This window comes from Rhinolophus sinicus, linkage group LG01 (genome assembly GCF_036562045.2).
Source record: "Rhinolophus sinicus isolate RSC01 linkage group LG01, ASM3656204v1, whole genome shotgun sequence".
NCBI lineage: Eukaryota > Metazoa > Chordata > Mammalia > Chiroptera > Rhinolophidae > Rhinolophus > Rhinolophus sinicus.
In genome coordinates this window covers 201,413,304-201,435,735 of record NC_133751.1, presented here as the reverse complement: position 1 = coordinate 201,435,735, position 22,432 = coordinate 201,413,304, and the positions used below count along the sequence as shown (strand labels likewise).

The following is a 22,432-nucleotide window of genomic DNA, read 5'->3' as shown; positions in this document are numbered from 1 at the left end:
TAGAGCTCTTTCTAGACTTAAGTAGTGACAACGAAGGTGTAGGATTTTTATAATACCAGAATTATTCTCATTTTTACACAAGCAAGTCTACTTTTCACATCTGAAGCCCATTTATCAATTAAGAAACAAGGTCTATCAAAACACTTGTTAAGCCATTAAATTGTTCTTTTTGTTCTTATGTAGATTATTAAAAATATTTTATCAGTGAGGCCACTCTAATAGTATTTCCAGAATGTTTTCATAGTGAATATAGCAAATCTATACCTATTTTTTCACATTATCCATAAACCTCACACACGTATATTTAACTATTTTCAATTTTTTAGTTTATGCACGATTTAAACATTTCTACTGGGACTGCTTTCTAGGATGGTAGGATGTTTCCCTTTATCATAATTATTTCGGTTATTAAAATTCGTGATGTACAAAAGTTGTTCTCCTTTTCTGTATACTTGCTTTTATCTGTTGGGGCCTTAATGGAGGAGCGAGGGTCTATCAGTACGATTCTCTTGGCTTTGAAATCATGATGTTATTGATTAGACTCATTGCATTTTCAAAGTTCACATCTAATTCAGCCAGTCTTGAATAATTTTGGGTTAGGAAGAAGATAAGGTGGTGATAGAACAGTGAACATGTTTTTTATTAATAAACCTTCTTTTCCTTTATTATTAAAAATAGGACAAAAAGTCAGTAGAAAGCACTTGCCTTTGTTTTGCACGTCTGGTGGACAACTTCCAGCACGAGGAGGTGAGCATTTAGTCTTTGGTGGTAGTGTCATGAAGTTGTTACATTTGCTGAATCGTGATATAACAGTTTCTTTTTTTTCCCTGTGTTTATGAAGAATTTACTCCAGCAGGTTGCCTCCAAAGATCTGCTTACAAATGTTCAACAGCTGTTGGTAGTGACTCCACCAATTTTAAGTTCTGGGATGTTTATAATGGTGGTACGCATGTTTTCTCTGATGTGTTCCAACTGTCCAACTTTAGCCGTTCAACTTATGAAGCAAAGTAAGTGCTCTTTTATTATCCTACTTTAAGCATGTAGGAAAAGTGGCTTAACAAAAAACTCCTTTAATAAGTCAACATAAGTCAAGCAACTAGAAGAGATTGCTAACATCATCGACATTGAATAATGAAGAAAACTATTAATGTGTAATTTGTGTTGGGAATGCTTCCTACATATGATTTTTAAAGTATATGTAATAAAATTTTACCCTTGGTGGTTTTATGGCTAAAGACCCAAGATAATTGCTTTCTATATAGTATCAATTATGTAATATTAGATTTTCTAGTACTTCGTCTGATTCCAGAATGCTTTCCTCCCTCAAAAAGTTGGAACCTTTTTATACAGATGAATGTCTCTGATCTTTGCTACTTTTTCAGTATATCTGAGCCCTTCCCAGCCTTACCCCATTGTGCAGGAAATAGTTTTATTGCACTGCTATTACAACTGACTGTTATTTTCTTAAACCTTAAATTTCACAAGTTAATGTGTGAAGACAGTGGGCTTCAGGGAATAATATGGTTATTGCTAGTAGAGTGTTGATCACTTTTGTGTGGAACACCTATAGTTGTGGGTAATTTCATATTCAAAATTCTAATCTGAGGATATTACATTGGGATGATATTCACTGACAAAATAGCCTTTGGTCCCACTGCCTCAGGTACAATACTAAGTAGTATAACTTGTTAAATTATCAGATATTATTAATTAAGTAGTATAATTTAAACTACTTCTTGGGGGGAGCTCAGTTTTATTTTTAGTTGCATTACTTGTGCATTAGCACATTTTCACAGAATTTTGTAGAATGGTCTTGTTCCTGGGGTGATTTATTGATAAGATTCCTCTTAAAGCATTGAATCATTCCCAAACTTGGTATTCCAGGAACTCTTTTGCTTGTGCCATGAACAGAGTGCTCTCTGTCCAGATAAGTTTGGGAAAATTTAACTTTTTTTGTGTGGGCAGTAGTCAGAATCCCTAGGAGCCCACCATTTCCTGAAGTTGTATCGTGTTACTCTTTATCTGTTGTTACTATGTGCCACAGCATTTCCCTAAATACTGGCTTGGATAGTTGCTGTCTAACTTGTTTAACATTTTGGGGTTTTTTCCTTTTAATATGATGAATATTTTCACCTCTTTTGCATACTCCAGGAAGTTTACCACACATTCATAATATAGAGGCACTAATCTTATATTTTCTTTTTCCTACTACAATAATGCAAAGGAAACATGAACCTCTTCTGGTTCTTCCCATTTTGTTGTCATCCTCTGATCTTTTAAACAATATTTAATAAATACTTACAATGTACAATTACCATGTATTCACATTTTTTAGGAAAGTTGGCAGAACTACTTTTTCAAGAAATTTTTAAAAATTGTAATTACTATTTGTGAAATTTCAGTGGGGCAGAGATTTAACTCTCCATACTCTGTCCAAATCAGTGGTGAATACTTTCCTTGACAACAGACATTATTGATTACTGACAAAACCTTTCAATGAAATGTTTATATTTTGCCATATGTATAGTATGTATACAAACACACGATCGCCAAAAGAGAGCCAGCCCAGTCTTGACGTTGTAGCTGTCAGAGTGACTAATTAAACTTGTGGAGGCTGAGAGCTTCCTCCACTCACACTATCTGCACATCAAACTGGTTTTCATGCAGGTTCTTCTATAAGCTGATGTCTTCTGGGAATGGAAACTCGTGGTAGATGATATTTTAATGATTTTGTATTTAGTTGCTATGTTTAATGTCATGTAAGGAAATGACTTTCCTGATCACAAAATATGGTAAGATTCAGATGCTTTTTTGCTGTTTTGTCCTATTGTCCACACATTTTCAGTATATTTGAATTGATGACAGATACATGAATGTACTTGAATTGAGGGTTAAGGTGTATGCTGAGTGTACTTTTGTACAAAGCATTGTGCTTCTCAAGGAAAGTTATAAAAGATTCCTGAAGTCTTTGGGGTAGGTTTGTGATTAGGTGTCCAGCTTAGAAGGTTAGGACTCAAACTGAAATCCTCAGAAGGGAAATGCTAAAATCTTCATAAAATTCTTTTTAGGTGTTTATTACAATTCATTTGGATATTTTCACTGTGAATTCGATATGTAGTATATTGTCAAAGAAAAAAATGATTGATTGTTTTTTCCCCTAGGGAATGATTGCCTTTTAAATTAGGTAATACAACTCGTTTCACAGGCTTTTGCATTTTGTTGTTGGATTTACAGACATTGCAGAAACGCTTCACTTCCTCCTTTGTGGTGCCTCCAATGGAAGTTGTCAGGATCAGATAGATCTTGTTCCACGCAGTCCTCAAGAACTCTATGAACTGACGTCTCTGATTTGGTAAAGATCAAGCGAATAATAACTGGTGTATAAGAGGGTATTTTACTTTAGAGACCTGACACTAATATTTCACAAGCTGCTTATTAAAATAATTGCACTCTTGTTTTTCAGCGAACTTATGCCGTGTTTACCAAAAGAAGGCATTTTTGCCGTTGATACCATGCTGAAGAAGGGAAATGCTCAGAACACAGACGGTGCGATATGGCAGTGGCGGGACGACCGGGGCCTCTGGCATCCCTATAACAGGATTGACAGCCGGATCATTGAGGTAGTAGTTTCATCGTACCGTTTAATTGTGTCTATTTTGGTGGAGAGTGGGTGTAGGGATGGAGTGGGGAGGGTGGTTATGTGGACTTAAATGTGCTCAGTTTTGAATTAACTCAAGATTCTCTCATTTTGTCTCCTGAGAACAAGGTCCTCATTTCTGTTCAGGTCAGAAAACATGATGTTCTAGTCCTGCTTCTGCTGCTAACTACCTGATTGACTGGGAGCAAGTAACTTAAATTCTTTGTTCCATAGTTTCCTCATTTCTGAACGGAAACATGGGAGGAGTTAGGCTCTCTGTTTCTAAAAGTCCCTGTATCTCCTATCCAAAAGACATCTCTCAAAAGCAAAGATTTACGTGCAAATAGCTCAATATTTTTAAGAGCAAATAGGTAGAAGTAAACTTAAATATCTACCTCTAGGTGAACAATTAAGTAAATTGTGATACATGTGTAGTATCATATATAAACCAGACCTTAGTGGGACACGTTTTTATGATATAAAATGGAATATGATAAATGAAAACAGTATTCAAAATTACGTGACTTTTGGGAGCTCAGCAAAATAAGAGAAAAGAGGAATAATACAAAGGAAAGAAATACACCAAAATATTTATAGTGATTTTCTGTGACGGTTTTATGTGTGATTTTTTTTCTTATTTCCATACTTCCATATTAAGTTTGCACTGAAATTTCAAAAATTTCTCAGGTCAGGGAAATATTTGCCCTAGCTTAGGAAGTGTTGGTGACTGCATTATTTCAGCTGCCATACATCATTTGCTCATATTGTCAATATGTGATACCTTTAAGTCTCAGTATATAGTCAAATTTCAGACTGTGATGTTTGAATCTTTAGATCACACTTAAATAGGTATTCTTCTTTAAAAATGTCTTCCAGCAGTTCGTTTCTAAAAAGAATTTTGAAAAACTTTGAAAGCATTGACTTACGTTATAAAATCATAAGTTCTTATGAAACCATCTAAATTCACCCGGCTTCTATGAGGAAGTTAACTATGACTGGTGTTTTGTGCATCGTTAGCCCTCATGTCTAAGCAGGTCGTGGTCTCTAACTCTAAGCACTCTTTCTTTTTAGCATTTTTCCGACAATTGCATTTTTACTGTTAGCTTACTATCTTGTGTTTCCTAAGAGTCCTGTCTTCCATTCAACCTAGGAATTCCAACAGTTTGGACTGTGATAAGAATGAATATTTTGTCACTTCTTTAGGCTTTCCAGAATGAAGGAAGCAGTGTGAATCAAACTGTCTCATTCTAGAAATGTACTGTGTAATGTTTGCAACCCCTGGGGATTCCTTTCTTAGTTCCAGCTGTGTCCCTTCCAATCTTAGAGCATCATTTAAATGTAAAATCTTTTTTGTTTACCTAAGGATACTTTTATAGGATCATTTTGTTTAAAGGAGGATTTTGGTGGGCTGCTAAGAATCCATGATGTAAATAAATAAAATTTTAACCTAAGAATTCGATACCAAAATTTATAGATAACAATTTTTTTTTTCTATCAGCAAAGTCTTGAAAGCCTTGTTAATATAAATGGTGTCTTCTTCATGTCAGTGACTCTGCATGATTGGATCTTTGATCAAGATATTTACCTATATTTATGTCTCAAGGGACCTGATAGGGCTGGTGGTGTATATTTGTGTTTAATTGAAAATGATTCATTTAATGAATGAGTTTTGTTGCATCCACACCATTAAATTTTCCGTATTCTGTTACTTTCACCTTCTAAAACCTGATGAAATAAATATGTAAGTTAGTATTTATGGAGGGTCCCCACTGTGTCTTAAGTTAATACATTTCTCCATGGTTATATTCAAGGTTTCTCTCTCTTTACTCTCAGGCAGCCCATCAGGTCGGTGAGGATGAGATAAGCTTGTCCACTCTGGGACGAGTTTATACTATTGATTTTAATTCTATGCAGCAAATCAATGAGGACACGGGAACAGCACGTGCCATTCAGAGAAAACCTAACCCCTTAGCCAATACTAACACTAGTAAGTACCCTTTGAGTTAAAAGTAGTATTGTCATGGGAATAATATTTGCAATAATAAATAATTGTTTCATTGAGTGTCTTTATTAAGCTTAAGACAGTAGCATCGTAGTAGTTTGTTTTATTATGTGTTTTAATTGATGAGTGAGTCAATATTGCTTACATGGTATCTTCCCGTGATTATTTTACTTAAGTGATTTGCAGGGTCTCGGAGTCTAGTCAGAATTGGCCTGTACGTTTTTTTTTATCTGATCCTATTACCCTATTCTATCTTTAGATCCACCCATACCCATCAGATAGTTCTTTCCAACCTTTTAGTTTATATTTTTCCACCAAAATTCTCTTCTGAATGAATGAAAAATGGATGGTTATGATATTTTTTTCAGGCTCCTGACATTTATTCCTCTCAGGAATATAGTCCTTTGCTTTTGCAGCTCTGGCTTAGAGTACAGGGGTCGGTAAACTTTTTCTGCAAAGGGCCATGCAAGTCCCTGTACTCAACACTGCTGGTGTAGCTCCAAAACAGCCACATGCATATGTAAGCAAATGTACATGCTTTTGTTCAGTAATAATAACAGGTGCTGGGCTGGCTTGGGCCTTCGGACCATTCTTACTTTTCATCAGTTGTCCTTCCCCTACATCTCATTCCCTCTAGCCAAGCCACAGAGCATCTTGTTTTAACATAGCTTCTGACTGCGTACTTCTGGCCATTTCTTGAACTCTGTTTATTTCTTACCAGTGGCTTAGCTGGTTACTACTGAAATAGCCCCAGTATTTTGTTGAACATATCTTAGTAAGATAAGAGGCACAGTGGTGGTGCCTTGTTCTCTTCAGCTGGCCAGAATGGTGAGTGGTTTCCTAGCTGGCTAAATTTTGTCTTACTGATCCCTTTGGTATCTTTATAGATCCCAGTTGATCACATTAGATATGTTGATTTGTTTTATAATAAAAATTTTATAGCGTTTCAAATAATTACATCAGCTTGAATGCTTTATATTGTTTATTCTGTTTCTGAAGTCTGTAACTTTAGGATTGTATATTATTTCTAACAGGTGGATATTCAGAATTAAAGAAGGATGATGCTCGAGCACAGCTTATGAAAGAGGATCCGGAACTGGCTAAGTCTTTTATTAAGACATTGTTTGGTGTTCTTTATGAAGTGTATAGTTCCTCAGCAGGACCTGCGGTCAGACATAAGTGCCTTAGAGCAATTCTTAGGATAATTTATTTTGCTGATGCCGAACTTCTGAAGGACGTCCTGAAAAATCATGCTGTTTCAAGGTGTGTTCATGTAAATAGTGACAGCATCTTCGAAATTCACGTCTCTGCAAGTGATTGCAGAAATATTGAGTGTTATAGAAAAAGTGCATAAAACAACTTTTTTGGAGTATTTTCAGCCCTTTGTTGTCTTTTTATATTTATACACACCTTTGATAAGTAATAAATACAAAAGTTGAGCATTTAAGGAAAATTTTTGTTTTAGTGCACTGTTTTCACAATTAAAATATTTTGCTCTCAAATTTAAAGTAGTATGGCCAAAAGTAATTATCAAATTCAGACAAATGTTTTATATACAAATGCTTTCTTTTTTTAGTCACATTGCTTCCATGCTATCAAGCCAAGATCTGAAGATAGTAGTTGGAGCACTTCAGATGGCAGAAATCTTAATGCAGAAGTTACCTGATATTTTTAGTGTTTACTTCAGAAGAGAAGGTAATGTCATTTATGATAATTAATGGCTAATCTTTTAATCTTAATAGTATTTCAGAAGTATAGTTTTAATTTGTAGAGCAATTAAACTTACCTTTTATATAAGATATTTGCATGCTTATAACTGAAGTACATGTAGTGTGTCTTTTATAAATATGTTAATACAGGTTGTATGAGATTCACCGTCAGTTGATAATCACTTAGTAAGTTTTGGTGATTTAAATGTTTATGGGCCAGAAGCAATCATTGACTTTTTATACTGATAATACACATCTGCCCAGAAAGATTCCTTGAGGTGACTTTGCCAGTGAATCCTATTAGTAGATCAGAACAGTTGTAAAGGGATTACTTTATGCTTCATTGTGTCAATGGTGGAATATTTTAAGGCTTGGAATCTTCAGAATGCAATTAGTCTAGTCCTCTAATTTGAGGCTTGGAGAAATGATACTTTCCTATTCTCTTTTTGAATCAAAGATGAAGCTGTATCACTCATTCGGGTGTTTTATCCTTTTCCAACCTGTCAAGATATTCCAAGAAGTTATTTCTCATCAACAGAAACATCTTGGTGGCTCTTACGCTCTTTTAGGGTACTTTGGTCCCGTGAGGATACAGGCCGTAGTGGTGTTTTCCTTCAAGTAATCTTTTAGCTTCATCTTCCATCTTATCAACAGTCCTAGTTCTTTCTGCAGATGATCTATTTTCCATTTTTTTTGACGACTTTTCCTTATGCTGCCTTCGTTGTTTCTTCACATCGTGAGAATGAAATAGTCATGCTAGTGTAATAATGTTGAATCATATGGGAAGAGGTTTTCACCATTGATTATCATTCTGTTCAAAAAACAATGGGGTTTCCAAAAAAAAAAAAATTCAACACCACATATTTATATAAAATAGATGGCAGACTTTCTCCCTTTCCCAGCGATAATATGGTTAACAAATAGATGTTTTCTGTGCTCCAACATTTGGTATATGTTTTTATGTTTAGCTTTAGATTATTTTATATTTTGCATTCTATATTATGTTTTTGGCATTCTATTTTTTTGTATTGGCTTTCAGTTCCAATTTTCTGATTTGGAAGTATATCAGAATTAGTCTTTTTTCTCAGTGGTTTTTAAATTTTTTTTACTTTGGTAGGATCAGCTGTGCTATCAGATTGAATTTTCTACCCCCGATAGCATATACATTATGAAATCTATGGAGGATACTTGATTGGTTCTAGTGCTTTGCATCTGGCTAGGTCCACTGTTCTTTGAGGTTCCACTTACATGTCACTTATTTCTGAAGATCTTAACCTTCCTTCTGTTAGATCCTCCTATTCTATGCTGCGGCAGCATTGTATTTTATCTCTCATAAGCAATTCACTCTTTATTTGTAATATTTTGCAAGTTGTGTCTTTCCCATTAGCCAGTAGTGCCCTGGGTACATTTTTCTTGTCCATGGCTTTATTCTCAGTACCTAGCACAGAATCTAGCATATGATTGTCACAAATAATATTTGTGGAATGAATGCCTAAAGTTTAAATTCATCCAGATTTTTTTTTTTTTTTAAAGCAGTTTGCTTTTTTTTTTCCTTTAAATAGAATCTGTTGGGAAGCTCTGGACTGTTCCCCCAGAAAAATGTGAATGTGTGAACATGCACTCACATACATTCACAAACACACCTTTGTATACAATTTGATAGTTCTTGCACCACCTCCCGTGTACATCTTCCCATTATCCTAGCCCAGATGGGAACCCCTGCCTTAATAAATAAGTTTAGCTCTCCTTACACACTTCCAAGCATGTGAAAATCACCACCCTTTCATAGCTGGTGTTCTCTTTTTTATTATTGTGATCTTGTCTTATTGTAACATTGAAGTTAACTAATGATTGTAGTTTTTTTCTCCCCTTGTAGCTGTCAACCAGATGTGCACTGTTTCTGTAATTGATTATTGTTTTTATAATGGGCATTTTGAATTTCTAGTAGGACTTGTAATCCTATTAAATTTCCTATGATTGGCTTTTGAATATAAGAAGATATTTAATATAAATATCTTTCTTTAATTTTGAATTTGCCTATTACTTTTCTAAGTGGAGTCAAGTTGAAAACCCTGGCGCCTCAATTTTTTTTTCCATCTGCCGGTATTTTTCATTCATTCCCTACACAACAGTGTTAGCATTTAGGGATTTTGTAATGGCGGGTAGGCGGTCCTGATTAAAACTGACACTTTAATCCGTATTATTGTGTAGGTGTAATGCATCAAGTAAAACACTTGGCGGAATCGGAATCTTTGCTGACAAGCCCACCAAAGGCGTGCACGAATGGGTCAGGATCCTTGGGGTCCACGACACCAGTCAGCAGTGGAACAGCCACGGCTGCCACCAATGCCGCAGCCGACTTGGGGTCCCCCAGCTTGCAGCACAGCAGAGATGATTCTTTAGATCTGAGCCCTCAAGGGTAAGTCAGAGTGGTGTGGTGGTTTTTTTTTTTTTTTTTTTTTTTTTTTGGTGCTCTTTGCCCTTTAGCTCTGCCCTGGTACCTGAGACTCACACAGGGAATACAATGGTAAAATACTAGTGAGCGTCCACACTTTGTATTTTTTCATCTGTATTTTGTTAAATGTTTAATGGGAATGGGAAGAGAAATGAACACTTATTGCAAATTTGCTGTCCTGTGCCATTGTTAGGAACCACGTGCTATTTCCATTGACATAAAAGGGAAGGTAAGACTCAAGAGAAGTGAATGACTCGTACAGTGTCACACGCTTGTTCTACAGATGCAGGATTGAGCCCTCATTTCTGAGTCCATAACCTGAGTCCATTGCTTACTGTATTGCAACATACATTCTAGTTTCGAGACATCCAGATATTGATGTACTGAAATATTAAAAATTAGAATTTTCATAATGCAAAGGATAAAAGCCTGGTTTCCCATTTATCTGTAACTGGCAGATGGGAACTTTGCTCTTAATAAAGGATAATGGGAGTTCTTAATTAAAGGAAATTCTCTTCTTGCATCTGTTTATCTGGTTTTAATCCCGTTGTTGTACTTTGCTACTGAGAACGTTACCAGATCCTCGTGTTGGTTTTCATTTTGTTTTGAAACAAATCATACTCTAAAAGTGTTTTTGTTTCTTTAATGTTAGAAACTTAATATTGCTGTATGAATGGTCATGATGAACCAAACTCATTTCTAAAATTCAGAAGGTACTCAGGGTAATACTCCTTTTTACTCTTTTTAAGCTGAAAAGTGGATCTTGGTAAAATATGTTGTAATAGGGGGTCTAAAACTTTAATCTTGTGAACTACAAGGTCGCGTTGTCCTAAAGGTTGCCAGCTTAGGATCACAGCTGCTTTTGGTGCCCCCTGCTGGCAGTTGTCCGCTCTGGCTTAAATAGGAATTTCGGCAATTCTGGGACTTCTGGCACAGTTGCTGTTGCTTCAGGAAGTTGCTGAGTTTAGGTGCTATCCATGTCGTGGGCCCAGTTTAAGGAGATTGTGCTGGAGAATACTGGGGACCTTCCACCTTCCCTGCTCTCAAGTTGGACTTGTCTTCCATATGCCCTCGCAGCCTTGAATGCCTCTCTGATTCCTCCCCAACCCACTCTCTCCCTCACTCCTTCCCTGCTAGCTGCTGCTGTAACCTTAAGTTATGCAGCATTTTACCATATATCACAGGCATTTGGTGAAATGTGACACAATTCAGACAAATGCAGTATTTCTAAGTCCCTTAAATTAAGGAGTTAGACTTGATTGTAGGTTCTAACAGTTGATAATTCTAGACAAAAAGGAAAGAATCTTTTTCTTAAAATACCTGAAGTTTTAAGTGATCCTATTCCCTTCTAAAATGATTTCAAATGAAAAATTCATATAAATTTGTAAAGAAGGAATTGTCCAATCATATTTAAATTTATTCTTTGAAAGTTCACTTTTCCTGAAGTGTTTTAAATAGATGTGGCAGATGTTGGAAGAAATTTTCAATTTTTCTAATTTTATTTGGGTCACAGACCAACTGAACCAGAACATTTTTCGTCTTTTCTACCTACCTAGCTTTGTTGTTATTCTAAGAATCTATTGCTATTTCAAACTATTTCTAGTGTTGATAAGAATAGTGAAAATAACACACAAGGGCTATGAATGTCCTGTTTCATATGTTCTAATTCAATATAGGTTATTCACACTATCACTTGCTAGATCTGTTCATAGGTAATTTTGGATTAAAAATAATCACTAATGTATTTATTTGGAATGTTATTGCTGTTGCTCACCATGAAATTACTTTGGGTAATATCGAGAAGTATTTTGGTAATGCTAACACTCGATGCTATGTACTTGTCATTTAGGTTAGCAAAGACATATGGTGCTCAGATTTAACATTTTTCTAGTTTGTGGTTGCTCAATTCTTTTTGATATTGATTCTTTGCATTGTATACATGTTTTATGTAGTTTTCTGTATGTACTACATTTTATCACAGGATTAATCAGATCTTCTATTTGGTTTTATTTGTAGTAGTTCAGTACAGTCAAACAGCTAGTTATTTTCTGCACTAATCATTTTCTGTGTCTGTACACCTTCAGAACATGACTGGCACAGAGTTGGCATTAAATAATCACTAAAAGCAAGATACCCTGTTATGGCAATGTTTTATAACTGATTGTTTCTGCCATTTTAGCTTTTCAGTGAGTAATGCTAATAAATCGTGGTCATTGCTAAACTTATCCCATATTTTCCCATGTGATAGTCGACTAAGTGATGTTCTAAAGAGAAAACGACTGCCAAAACGAGGGCCAAGAAGGCCAAAGTATTCACCTCCAAGAGATGATGACAAAGTAGACAATCAAGGTAATTGATTGGATGAAACGGGGGGAGGTAAAGGGGAGATGGCAGCTGATAAAGACACGTACTTCATTAAAACTGCTGATACCGTAGCTTTGAAGTACACCTGAGTCTCCTGATACCCAGTCTCCTTAGTTCTTTCAGCTACTTAATCTAGTAAAAATGGGAATCTTAAAATGCAGTTGGTTTTCATCAGTTTTCCTAAAATGATGTAACTGTCATTCTCTCTTTTCATAGCTAAAAGTCCCACCACTACTCAGTCACCTAAATCTTCTTTCCTGGCAAGCTTGAATCCAAAAACGTGGGGAAGGTTAAGCGCACAGTCCAACAGCAACAACATCGAACCGGCACGAACTGCGGGAGTTAGTGGTCTTGCCAGGGCCGCTTCAAAGGACACCATCTCCAATAATAGGTGAGGTGGGGTTATTCTGCATTCTGGTGTCAGAATAGGAAAACAGAACATTATTTCAGTCAGCACATTTATTATATGGAGATGAAACATGAACACAGACCTTGAATTTATGCTCAGAAGTGGCATGGCTCAAGGATGCAGTAGGTTCTCGATTCTTGAACCCTGTGTCTGGGTTTCTCTTGAGTTCTAGTCGTATATTTTAAAACTCTCATTGAGATCTCTAGCTGCTAGGAGTCATGTATGTTCAAAACAAACAAATTATGTCCCTCCATGGAATCTCTTCCTCAATTTTGTTCTAGATAAGGGAAAACTGGCATTTTCTGTACACAGACACACTTTTATGGTACCCTTCGTCTACTCCTTACAACTTTTGGATCCTAGGAGTAGAGGCTTTTTTGGGAACTTAGAAAATTACCAGCTAAACTGGTGGTTTGAAGGCCTATTTATGGCTTTTACAAATTATTTCTTTAAAATCCTTGAGAATTGTTTTGTTTCTTGGCTCTGGATATAGCATACCAACCAGGATTACTTCCTCTGCAAATAAGAAATCTGAAAATATCAAATGTCACTGGCAAAACAAACAGGCTCTTTTTGGATGGTTGGTTGGTTGTATTTCTGAAGCCATGAGAATTTGTTAATTTAGACAGCTGAGTCTCAGAGGTCGTAGTTGATCTTGCATCTAACAGGTACATGTTTCTGGTCTAGAGTATTTTACTTCAACTCTAGGGAACACAAGCAAAGGACAATGCGGATATGTTTCCACCTTATAAAACAGTCATAAAATCGCTTTCAACTTATGCAATCACTTAATGCAACTGTTACTTTGTAGAGTCCCAGGAAGTTAGAACTTTCTATTTACCCTTCATGCACTGACCTGACATGTATTTTAAGAACCTGTGCATTCTCTAGGTACATCTTAGCCCATTTTCAAAGTGAAAAATTAATTTGGTTAATGTGGAGTCTGAACTTACTAGCCTGTAAGCATAGGCCAGAAAGAATTATAAATGTAGCAGCTTTTTGCCTTGGAGCAGAAGTTATAAAGTAAAGTCCTTTCTGTGTATGCTAAGACTTTAATATTTCCGTTTTCCTTCTCGCAGAGAAAAAATTAAAGGTTGGATTAAGGAGCAGGCACATAAATTTGTTGAGCGTTACTTCAGTTCTGAGAACATGGATGGGAGCAACCCCGCACTGAACGTCCTGCAGAGACTTTGTGCTGCAACTGAACAACTCAACCTCCAGGTACCGAGTCCACCGTGTCCTGCTGGCTGTTCCTTCTTCATGCTTCGGCATCTCTCTGTCTTGCTGTTCTTTTCTTGATGGCTCTGGCTTTCTATCGATTAAACTCATAGATTGACTTTTTAGCCAGATATGTACCTTTAGCACAGACATTTCTTTAACTTGTCCCTGGACTTTCGTGCTCCATCATTTTCTCATTAAATGTACCAGAAATCTCATCTTTCACTTTTCTTTCCTTCACATCCCATATTTCTTGACAAATGAAGAAACTTCAGAAATGTCCCTCCAGCACATCTCCTCTCCTTTCAGTCCTCTTCACCTACAGGTACTAGAGTTAATACGACACTCCTTAACTCCTCTCCACCTGGGTTCTGATAAAAGTCAGGGGGGGTAGAGGTTTATTAAGCCTTTTATATGTCATCTGATTCTTCATCTTTCTACGTTTTTGATGTACTTTGAGCAATTTGAGTAGTACAGATTTTCTAAGAAATTATTTCATTCAGATTTTAAATATATTAATTTAAAGCTGTACCTTGTGTCTTGTTTTATCTTTCCATTCTGGTATTATAGCTCTATATTCCATAATTTGTATTCTCATCCTCTGACTTTTTTTTTTTTTAATAAGACTACATTGGTTGAATTGTGAAAATTTTTCTTTATTATGTTATTGCGAACATTGGTTTTCTGTTATGAAACAGTTCACATTTTGTAAGTGTGTTGTGTTTGTGTGTGTGTGTGAGATCATATCTTACAAGGATCTACCAAGAATGCACCATCCGCTCTCCCCCTTTTAAAGGTGTTGAGAATGTATTAGATTTCATTTGGGGAAATATAAATTGTACATTTAGTAGGGGCTGTTTAATTCAATATAGAAATACTGTTCCTAACTCTTTTCAGGTGGATGGTGGAGCTGAGTGCCTTGTAGAAATCCGTAGCATAGTCTCAGAGTCAGATGTTTCATCATTTGAAATCCAACATAGTGGATTTGTGAAGCAGCTGTTGCTTTATTTGACATCTAAAAGTGAAAAGGATGCCGTGAGCAGAGAGATCAGATTAAAGAGATTTCTTCATGTATTTTTTTCTTCTCCAGTAAGTTATCTAATAATGCTTGTGTATTTTATTATAAGAATCATTGTTCACTAATGTGTATATCTTTTCATCCCAGTAGGTTTTGGTCAAGATATTGAGGTAAAGTTTCTAGCTTGCTTTTATATACAGTTGGGATTTTTTGGTCTTTCATATATCAAGTAAACAGTATAACAAGGAAATGATGATTTAATGAAGCTAGTGCCAAATTTTCTATGGTCGCTATATCGTGAGTCTTTGTTTTTGTGTGTAAAACAGTATAGATGCTTCCTGACTTACAATGGGCTTATATTCCAATAAACTGTCGTAAGCTGAAAATGTGTAAGTTGAAAATGCATTTAATAACATAGCTTCACCGACCGAACATCTTAGCTTCGTCCTGTCTTCCCTTAAACATGCTCAGAACACAATATCCGAAAAATGTTGGCAACATAACACACTGAAGAGTATCGGTAGTTTACCCTCATGGTCACTCAGCATCATGGGAGAGGATCGTACCGCATATCACTAGCCCCGGAAAAGATCAAAATTCACAGTATGGTTTCTACTGAATTGATAGCGCTTTCATACCATTGCAAAGTTGAAAAATTGTAAGTTGAATCATGTTAAGTCAGGGACTGTGTGTACTACTGTGTTTCCCCGAAAATAAGACCTAGCCAGACAGTCAGCTCTAATGCGTCCTTTGGAGCAAAACTTAAGACCTGGTATGATATGATATGATATGATATGATATGATATGATATGATATGATTGATATGATATGATATGATATGATTATGATATGATATATGATGTGATATGATATGATATGATATGATACCGGGTCTTATAGTAAAATAAGACTGGGTCTCATATTAACTTTCGCTCCAAAAGATGCATTAGAGCTGATTGTCTGGCTAGGTCTTATTTTCGGGGAAACATGGTTAACAATTCCATTCCAGAGTGCTTGGTCACATTTACAATGTGGATTACAAGGCCGGAATTCAGAGTAGCTTCCCTCCCTTTACCCTCAGTGAATGAAAGCAAGAGAATAACTACCCTTGGACTCCACTGATGTTACACTACTCGTTTATAACTGCTTAAGAGAAGGCACCTTTAGGAAAGTTTCTGGCTCATCTGTGTATAGGACTAAGGATAACGGTCCTATGTGTTCATGAAACTATTTCACCATGCCTTCCAGTGTTTGTAGGCATTTAAGCACTGCTTGTTTTAATTTGTGGGGTTATCTTAAACAGAGTTGATATTTATTAGTGAGTTGTTATGTGTGTGGCAATACTGGATGTAGTCTTATACCATGCTTAAGATTACATACAGGTGTAATCTCTTACCTTAAACTCCTTGGGGCTGTATGGGTTTCAAGAGTTCTACAATACAATGCATAACCCGGATGTTGCCTGATGTCCCCAGTGGATTCTAAATAGCACTCTATACACATAAATATTTTTGTGGCAAAAACGTGAATATTTTTACTAAATAAAGGTAAATAAAGACTGCGAATCATGTCATACCTGTCTTAGTCAGGTTTTGCCACCAAGAGTGTTTTTGTTGAAATAATGTATTTGAAAACATTGTTCTAACAAAATCATCGGAAAAGATATAAGAGAATAGATGAATATTTCCCTTTTGTAAAACTGCCTGTTAAATTTTCTTGAGAGGAGTGTGCCGTTTTCAAGAGGCCTTGTTTAACCTATTGGTTTATTTATAACTTTAGCTTCCTGGAGAAGAGCCCATTGGAAGAGTAGAGCCATTGGGTAATGCACCTTTGTTGGCATTGGTTCACAAGATGAACAACTGCCTCAGCCAGATGGAGCAATTTCCAGTCAAAGTGCATGACTTCCCCAGTGGAAATGGGACAGGAGGCAGGTAAGGATCATGGCCTGAGTATGCCCTTGCCCTTGGACTGTGCTTAATTAATCTTGTTGAAAAGTGGCAAGCGGCCTGGTAATGTCTTCATCTGTCTGAAGAACATTTAGCTATAATGGTTGAAGAAGTTGTTGAGTACTTTAAATAGTGAATCAAATGCTATTTATCTTTAAAATCACAAGGTTTCTAAAACATGTTTTAAAAATATGTAACCCAGTGACTATTGGTAACTTGTAATAGGCTTAGTTTTCCTTAAATTGATATACTCTTGACCATATAAAGCTTTTTCTTCAAGAACTTCGTGGGTATGGATAATAAAAAATATACATTCTGTGTACAGTAATGTGATTTCATATGTGATACAAGTGCTTATAACTTTGTATTTTGATAGGTTTTAACAGATAAGTATTTACTTTGAGGTTTTGCTGTTTTATTAAAGCTTAATAAAACTACTATTTTATTTTCAATAATATAGTAGTTTTATAGAACTCGTGAGGTGCTATAGAAAGAATTCATTGTAGGAGTTAATTGTTGTGTTTTATATAATGTTATAAGCTTCCTAGAATATTATGCCTAGAAACCTGGGAAATAAGAAATCAGTTTTTAAAAAAATTAGTTTTAAAATACACAATCTGGTGTGTTTTTAAAACGTTTACATTGTGATTGAAATAAAACAATATACATCATTGAATATAGTGATCAGCGTGGAATAGGTTTTTGTCTGCTTTGAAATTTAGTGTAGAATGGTATTCATTTTTGATCCCTGTACGATACTGGAATATTTTATGAAATAAGGGGACATTTTCAGCTGTGCCTGAGAAAACTGTGAAGCTTTTCATTTTTATCCAAATTGTATAAAATAACGGTTTACATATATTGATATGTATATATCATTATAATGAAGCATTCTTTCTCATACACCATTTGCCTTATAGATAACCACATTTTAAGCTAGTCTGTATCTTCCTTGTCAGGAAAGCCAGCCCTTTCCTGACATGAGCAGTTAAATATCTTTACTACGTTTAGACTGGTGTAGCTATTAAACTGCTTCATTCAAAAGAATATAGCAAAATTGGTCTACCTGAAACGAATATAATATTGTGTACCAGCTATACTTCAATAAAAAATGTTTTTATATAATACGGCAAAGTATAAAGATTAGTTTTTAAAGTAATTTTATAGCTGAAATCATTGAAAGCAAAAACGTTTTTTTGTTTTGTTTATAAATAAATAGAATTCAGTAGGCAACAGCAAAACATTGCAGACATGAGCATGCTCAAATTGCTGAAGAATTTTTATTCCAGAGAAGTAATTAAATCTCTGTGATAAGGTATTTCTGCTCACATGGTTCATGACAGAGATCAAATGTTGATTTAATGTTTTCATATGCATGCATACATACCCTCTTTTATTTTATAATGAGTTTTACTAAATTACTTGAATTGCTCGTAACTGGTAAGTAAGTGTTTACTTTGTGCCTTAAGAAAATGCACAGTTGGTATTATCTTGCTTTTATTTGAATTAATGTTTGTTGATTTTGAAAATAGTAGAATAACTTTTTTTCACAAATTATCTTGAGCTTTTCTCTTAACAGAGGATCACAGGCTTTAAAATTTTTCAACACACATCAGTTAAAATGCCAGTTACAAAGACATCCAGACTGTGCAAATGTGAAGCAGTGGAAGGGTGGACCTGTCAAGATTGACCCCCTGGCTTTGGTACAAGCTATCGAGCGATACCTTGTAGTTAGAGGTACTCTTCGTATGTGTATGTTGTGTGTTTATATGTACATTTGGGATGAAATACAGTAAGGGATATATAAATGATTCCCATTTATTGCTATCCCTCTGTTAAAATAGCATCAGGAACTTGTGTTCCTGTCATTTATTTTATATGTGGTATGTTTAACTTAGTAGGGGTTGACTGCTTACTTGGGTGATGAGTTAATTTTTCTTGTTGTAATATGGTAGAAATGATATTTTGTATTTGATAGTTTTTTTTTTTAGGTATTTCTGCTTCATAGATCAAAGTGTAACATACACATTTTTCTTAGACTGTTAGTTTAACAGTATATACAGGCATTTCTTTGGCATGTAAAATTGCTGGAGTTGAACAGCCTTCTTGGGTCCCTAGGGTATGGGAGAGTGAGAGAAGATGATGAAGACAGCGATGATGATGGCTCCGATGAGGAAATAGACGAGTCTCTGGTAAGGTACTATTCCCACCATATTGTCTTGTGTAATGTGCAGAGCCTATAGCTGACATGGATTTTGTTTTGCTTTATTCAGGCTGCTCAGTTCTTAAATTCAGGAAATGTAAGACACAGGCTACAGTTTTACATTGGAGAACATTTGCTCCCGTATAATATGACTGTGTATCAGGCAGTCCGGCAGTTCAGTGTACAGGCTGAAGATGAAAGGGAATCCACGGATGATGAGAGCAACCCCCTAGGAAGAGCTGGTATTTGGACAAAGACTCATACAATATGGTAAGTGGTTTTTCACCAACTTCGACACTGTTCATGTGTTTTGGAAATCATATTGCATAAGGAGAGGGGACCCTAAATCCTATATTTTATTATTAACAGCCCTTCTCAAATATTTTATCTTGTGTGTGTGCGCATGCATGTATGTATTTAGCTTCCTCGTTAAGACTACTAGAAAACATGTTTGTGGGCCGTAATTATATCTACTTTTCTAGATTCATTTCAGGTCTTTAAATAAGACAAAAATGTCTTCATAAGAAGATGTTCCTTTAGGTAATGGGAAGTTTGGCATCTCTGCACCCGTAGATACATTTGGATGCAGCTTCCTGCATTGTTTGTGAATGCTTGCTGCTTAACATTTAAAGAGAGCCATTCTTCTCAGAACTACCGCTTGAGTTTCTCCAATGGTCCCTGCTAGGATGGTGGTCTCTGCTAGGAAGCAGTGCGATTGGTGATTCTCTGAATCCATAACTGTGGAGAGAGGCTAGATCTCAGAGAGTTTTCTGGTAACTTTGGTGTCTGTGGTTTGCTCTTTGGCCTCGTAGGATAATTTACAGTTTTAAAATCTGTTTTTGGTTTATCTACATCCCTGTCACTTTAGGTACAAACCCGTGAGAGAGGATGAAGAAAGTAATAAAGATTGTGTTGGTGGTAAAAGAGGAAGAGCCCAAACAGCTCCAACAAAAACTTCTCCTAGAAATGCAAAAAAGCATGATGAGTTATGGCACGGTACGTCGATATGTGAAGGGGAACATGGGTTGCCATGGGGCAGTAGTCTTTCTGTCTTTATGGTCTTAAAGCCATGGTTTATTTGTATCTAGTAGTGTTAATACAATCTTTGAATATAGTTTAGAAAAAAGTGGAATACTACAAACATTTGAGTGATACAATCAAACCCTTGACTTGCATGTCTAAAAATGAAATATTAAGTATCTGCAAAATTAAGTTGGAAAGAAAATGGGGAAAAACTCTTACATTCTTTTCATGAAGAGCTCATGTTTTCATTAAGGCTAAAACAAATTCATTAATAGAACAGATTCACTGAAGAAGAGCCTGGTCATTGGCAGGTTGCCCCTCAATTTTTATTGCTGTTCATTAGAGTAGTAAAATCTAATAATTACAGAAAGAATAAAAAGTTTTTCCAGGTAATATAGTAATGACTACAGAAGGTAGTTGCATCTCCTAGGTGACTTCTTTTTTAGTATTTTTTTCCGGTCAGTTTTGCTGGTTTCCTTCCTCTTGTTTTTACATATATGATGGCCTTCGTGTTAATCTGCATTGTCATTCTTTGGGGACATGCCCTCACACTGATTTCTAAACACTGGTGTCAGTTGATGACATTTTTCCTGGTCCACAGAAATAAGGGCATTGTAGCCATTATTTTCATAAAGCTGAGTTCTTTTCCAAAGGGTCTTTATTTTGAGATGTTATATTATTGGTGTTAAAAATTGCCCTTTTATGCAGTGATAGTGTTGTAATTTTTAATTCCTTTGCTCAGTAAAAGTAAATGGCAACACTTTCAATCTCTCACTTTTTTGTTGTTATTTTAATGCTATTAGTGAAATATAAGAACAAAGGAATCATAAATCCTATTTGGAAACTATCAAAATCTATCTTATCCTAAGCTTTTGAATAAATAACCAAGTCTCTTTTTATCAGATTTACAATTTGGGAATATTGGTCTATTTTATATGGCTGTTGTTTTAAGCTATATCTAAAAAATACAGGAAATTTCTGTAACAGTGAACTTAAATATACGTTTTGTTTTTACTCCTCTTTGGCCATTTTATTGTTTGCTATTGTTTCTGGTATACCAGAAACTAGGCAGTTTTTCTCCTTTACAATATTTATTTGGGTATGAGAGGGAAAGTAATTTTCATAGGCATGCATGATTTATATATGAGATAAAAAAGAAAAAAATGTTCAAGCTGTCAATAACCCTACTAATAAGATACCAAGCATTAAATCATGACAAGTTATGGTTACTGGTGTAAGCATGGTAAGATGACAGACAGTGGCTCCATTGGCTTAGCGTTTTTAACTTTGATCTTTTGCCCTCTAGATGGAGTGTGCCCATCAGTATCAAATCCTTTAGAAGTTTACCTCATACCCACACCACCGGAAAATATAACTTTTGAAGACCCGTCGTTAGATGTGATTCTTCTTTTAAGAGTTTTACATGCCATCAGTCGATACTGGTATTACTTGTATGATGTGAGTAAAATTGCCTGTTTTTGAAGTTTTCCATGATATGTTATTCATTACATAGTTTCTGTCTAGTGATTTATGAATTTTCTGTTGTACTAGAAACAGAAACAGTGATTCAGCTAAATGCAGGGATCCTGGCCCAGTGAAGTACAATGTTCTCATCAGTGGGAACTTCTCCCCCACTCTTTTTTCCTGGCCTGCGGTTTTTGATTCATTCTTTTAGCAGACTTACAAAATATTCTCTAGCTGTAAATGTATTAAATTAAGCTACAACATGAAATTGAACATGATTTTATCGTAGTAAAAATTCTTTAGGTATATTAACCTAAAGTTCATTTATCTAAGGTAAGGTGTACATTAAATAAAAAGCTGGGTGCAAGTTAAATGTGGTCTTTGGTATTACATGACGCAGGGAAAAATGAAGAATAAAACAGCTGCCACATCAGTGGCTGAGCCAGTACCATTGGCATGTGGGGGTTGGGGTGCTTCAGATACGCATTGTAGAAATTGTCATTTGGGTTGGGACACTGCAGTGAGAAGTTATGTATTGCATATTGGAAGCCTGCCAGTGAAACCTAGGCATTCTGCATGCATATTTGGGGTAAAGAAAGAGATAGTGAATATAATCCTACTATTTTACTACATGTAGACTGTTCTTTTTTTTAACATTTTACAGAATGCAATGTGCAAGGAGGTTATTCCAACTAGTGAATTTAATAACAGTAAGTTGACAGCAAAAGCAAATAGGCAGCTTCAAGACCCTTTAGTGATCATGACAGGAAACATCCCAACGTGGCTTACTGAACTAGGAAAAACCTGGTAAGACTGTCACTTTTGTAACGGTGGCCTGTAACAATTATTGTGTTGGTCTTAATACATTTTGCGGCAAAAACCTAGACTTTAGTGAATCTATTTAAATGTTTTCAGTAGTATTATGGTATTTGGTCATAGCTTGCTTCATAGTATAGCTTTAGCATCCACTAGATCTGCTTGAGA

At 35.7% G+C, this 22,432-nt stretch overlaps 1 protein-coding gene across 28 annotated transcripts in view; it reads left to right on the top strand.

The window, feature by feature from the left end:
* TRIP12 (thyroid hormone receptor interactor 12) overlaps positions 1-22,432 on the top strand; it is a 137,903-nt gene that overhangs the window by 96,611 nt on the left and 18,860 nt on the right. For 7 of the 28 annotated variants that reach the window (XM_074314508.1, XM_074314550.1, XM_074314567.1 and 4 more), the window contains 19 exons: positions 679-747; positions 842-1,007; positions 3,235-3,352; positions 3,464-3,623; positions 5,471-5,624; positions 6,674-6,902; positions 7,216-7,334; positions 9,560-9,767; positions 12,052-12,152; positions 12,384-12,558; positions 13,656-13,797; positions 14,692-14,883; positions 16,592-16,743; positions 18,323-18,495; positions 18,877-18,950; positions 19,032-19,231; positions 19,830-19,957; positions 21,291-21,442; positions 22,113-22,255. In XM_074314508.1, the coding sequence (XP_074170609.1) occupies positions 679-747; positions 842-1,007; positions 3,235-3,352; positions 3,464-3,623; positions 5,471-5,624; positions 6,674-6,902; positions 7,216-7,334; positions 9,560-9,767; positions 12,052-12,152; positions 12,384-12,558; positions 13,656-13,797; positions 14,692-14,883; positions 16,592-16,743; positions 18,323-18,495; positions 18,877-18,950; positions 19,032-19,231; positions 19,830-19,957; positions 21,291-21,442; positions 22,113-22,255 (2,855 nt within the window). The remainder of the gene's footprint in view (positions 1-678; positions 748-841; positions 1,008-3,234; positions 3,353-3,463; positions 3,624-5,470; positions 5,625-6,673; positions 6,903-7,215; positions 7,335-9,559; positions 9,768-12,051; positions 12,153-12,383; positions 12,559-13,655; positions 13,798-14,691; positions 14,884-16,591; positions 16,744-18,322; positions 18,496-18,876; positions 18,951-19,031; positions 19,232-19,829; positions 19,958-21,290; positions 21,443-22,112; positions 22,256-22,432) is intronic. The other 21 variants (XM_074314554.1, XM_074314516.1, XM_074314599.1 and 18 more) reach the window with 7 other exon arrangements.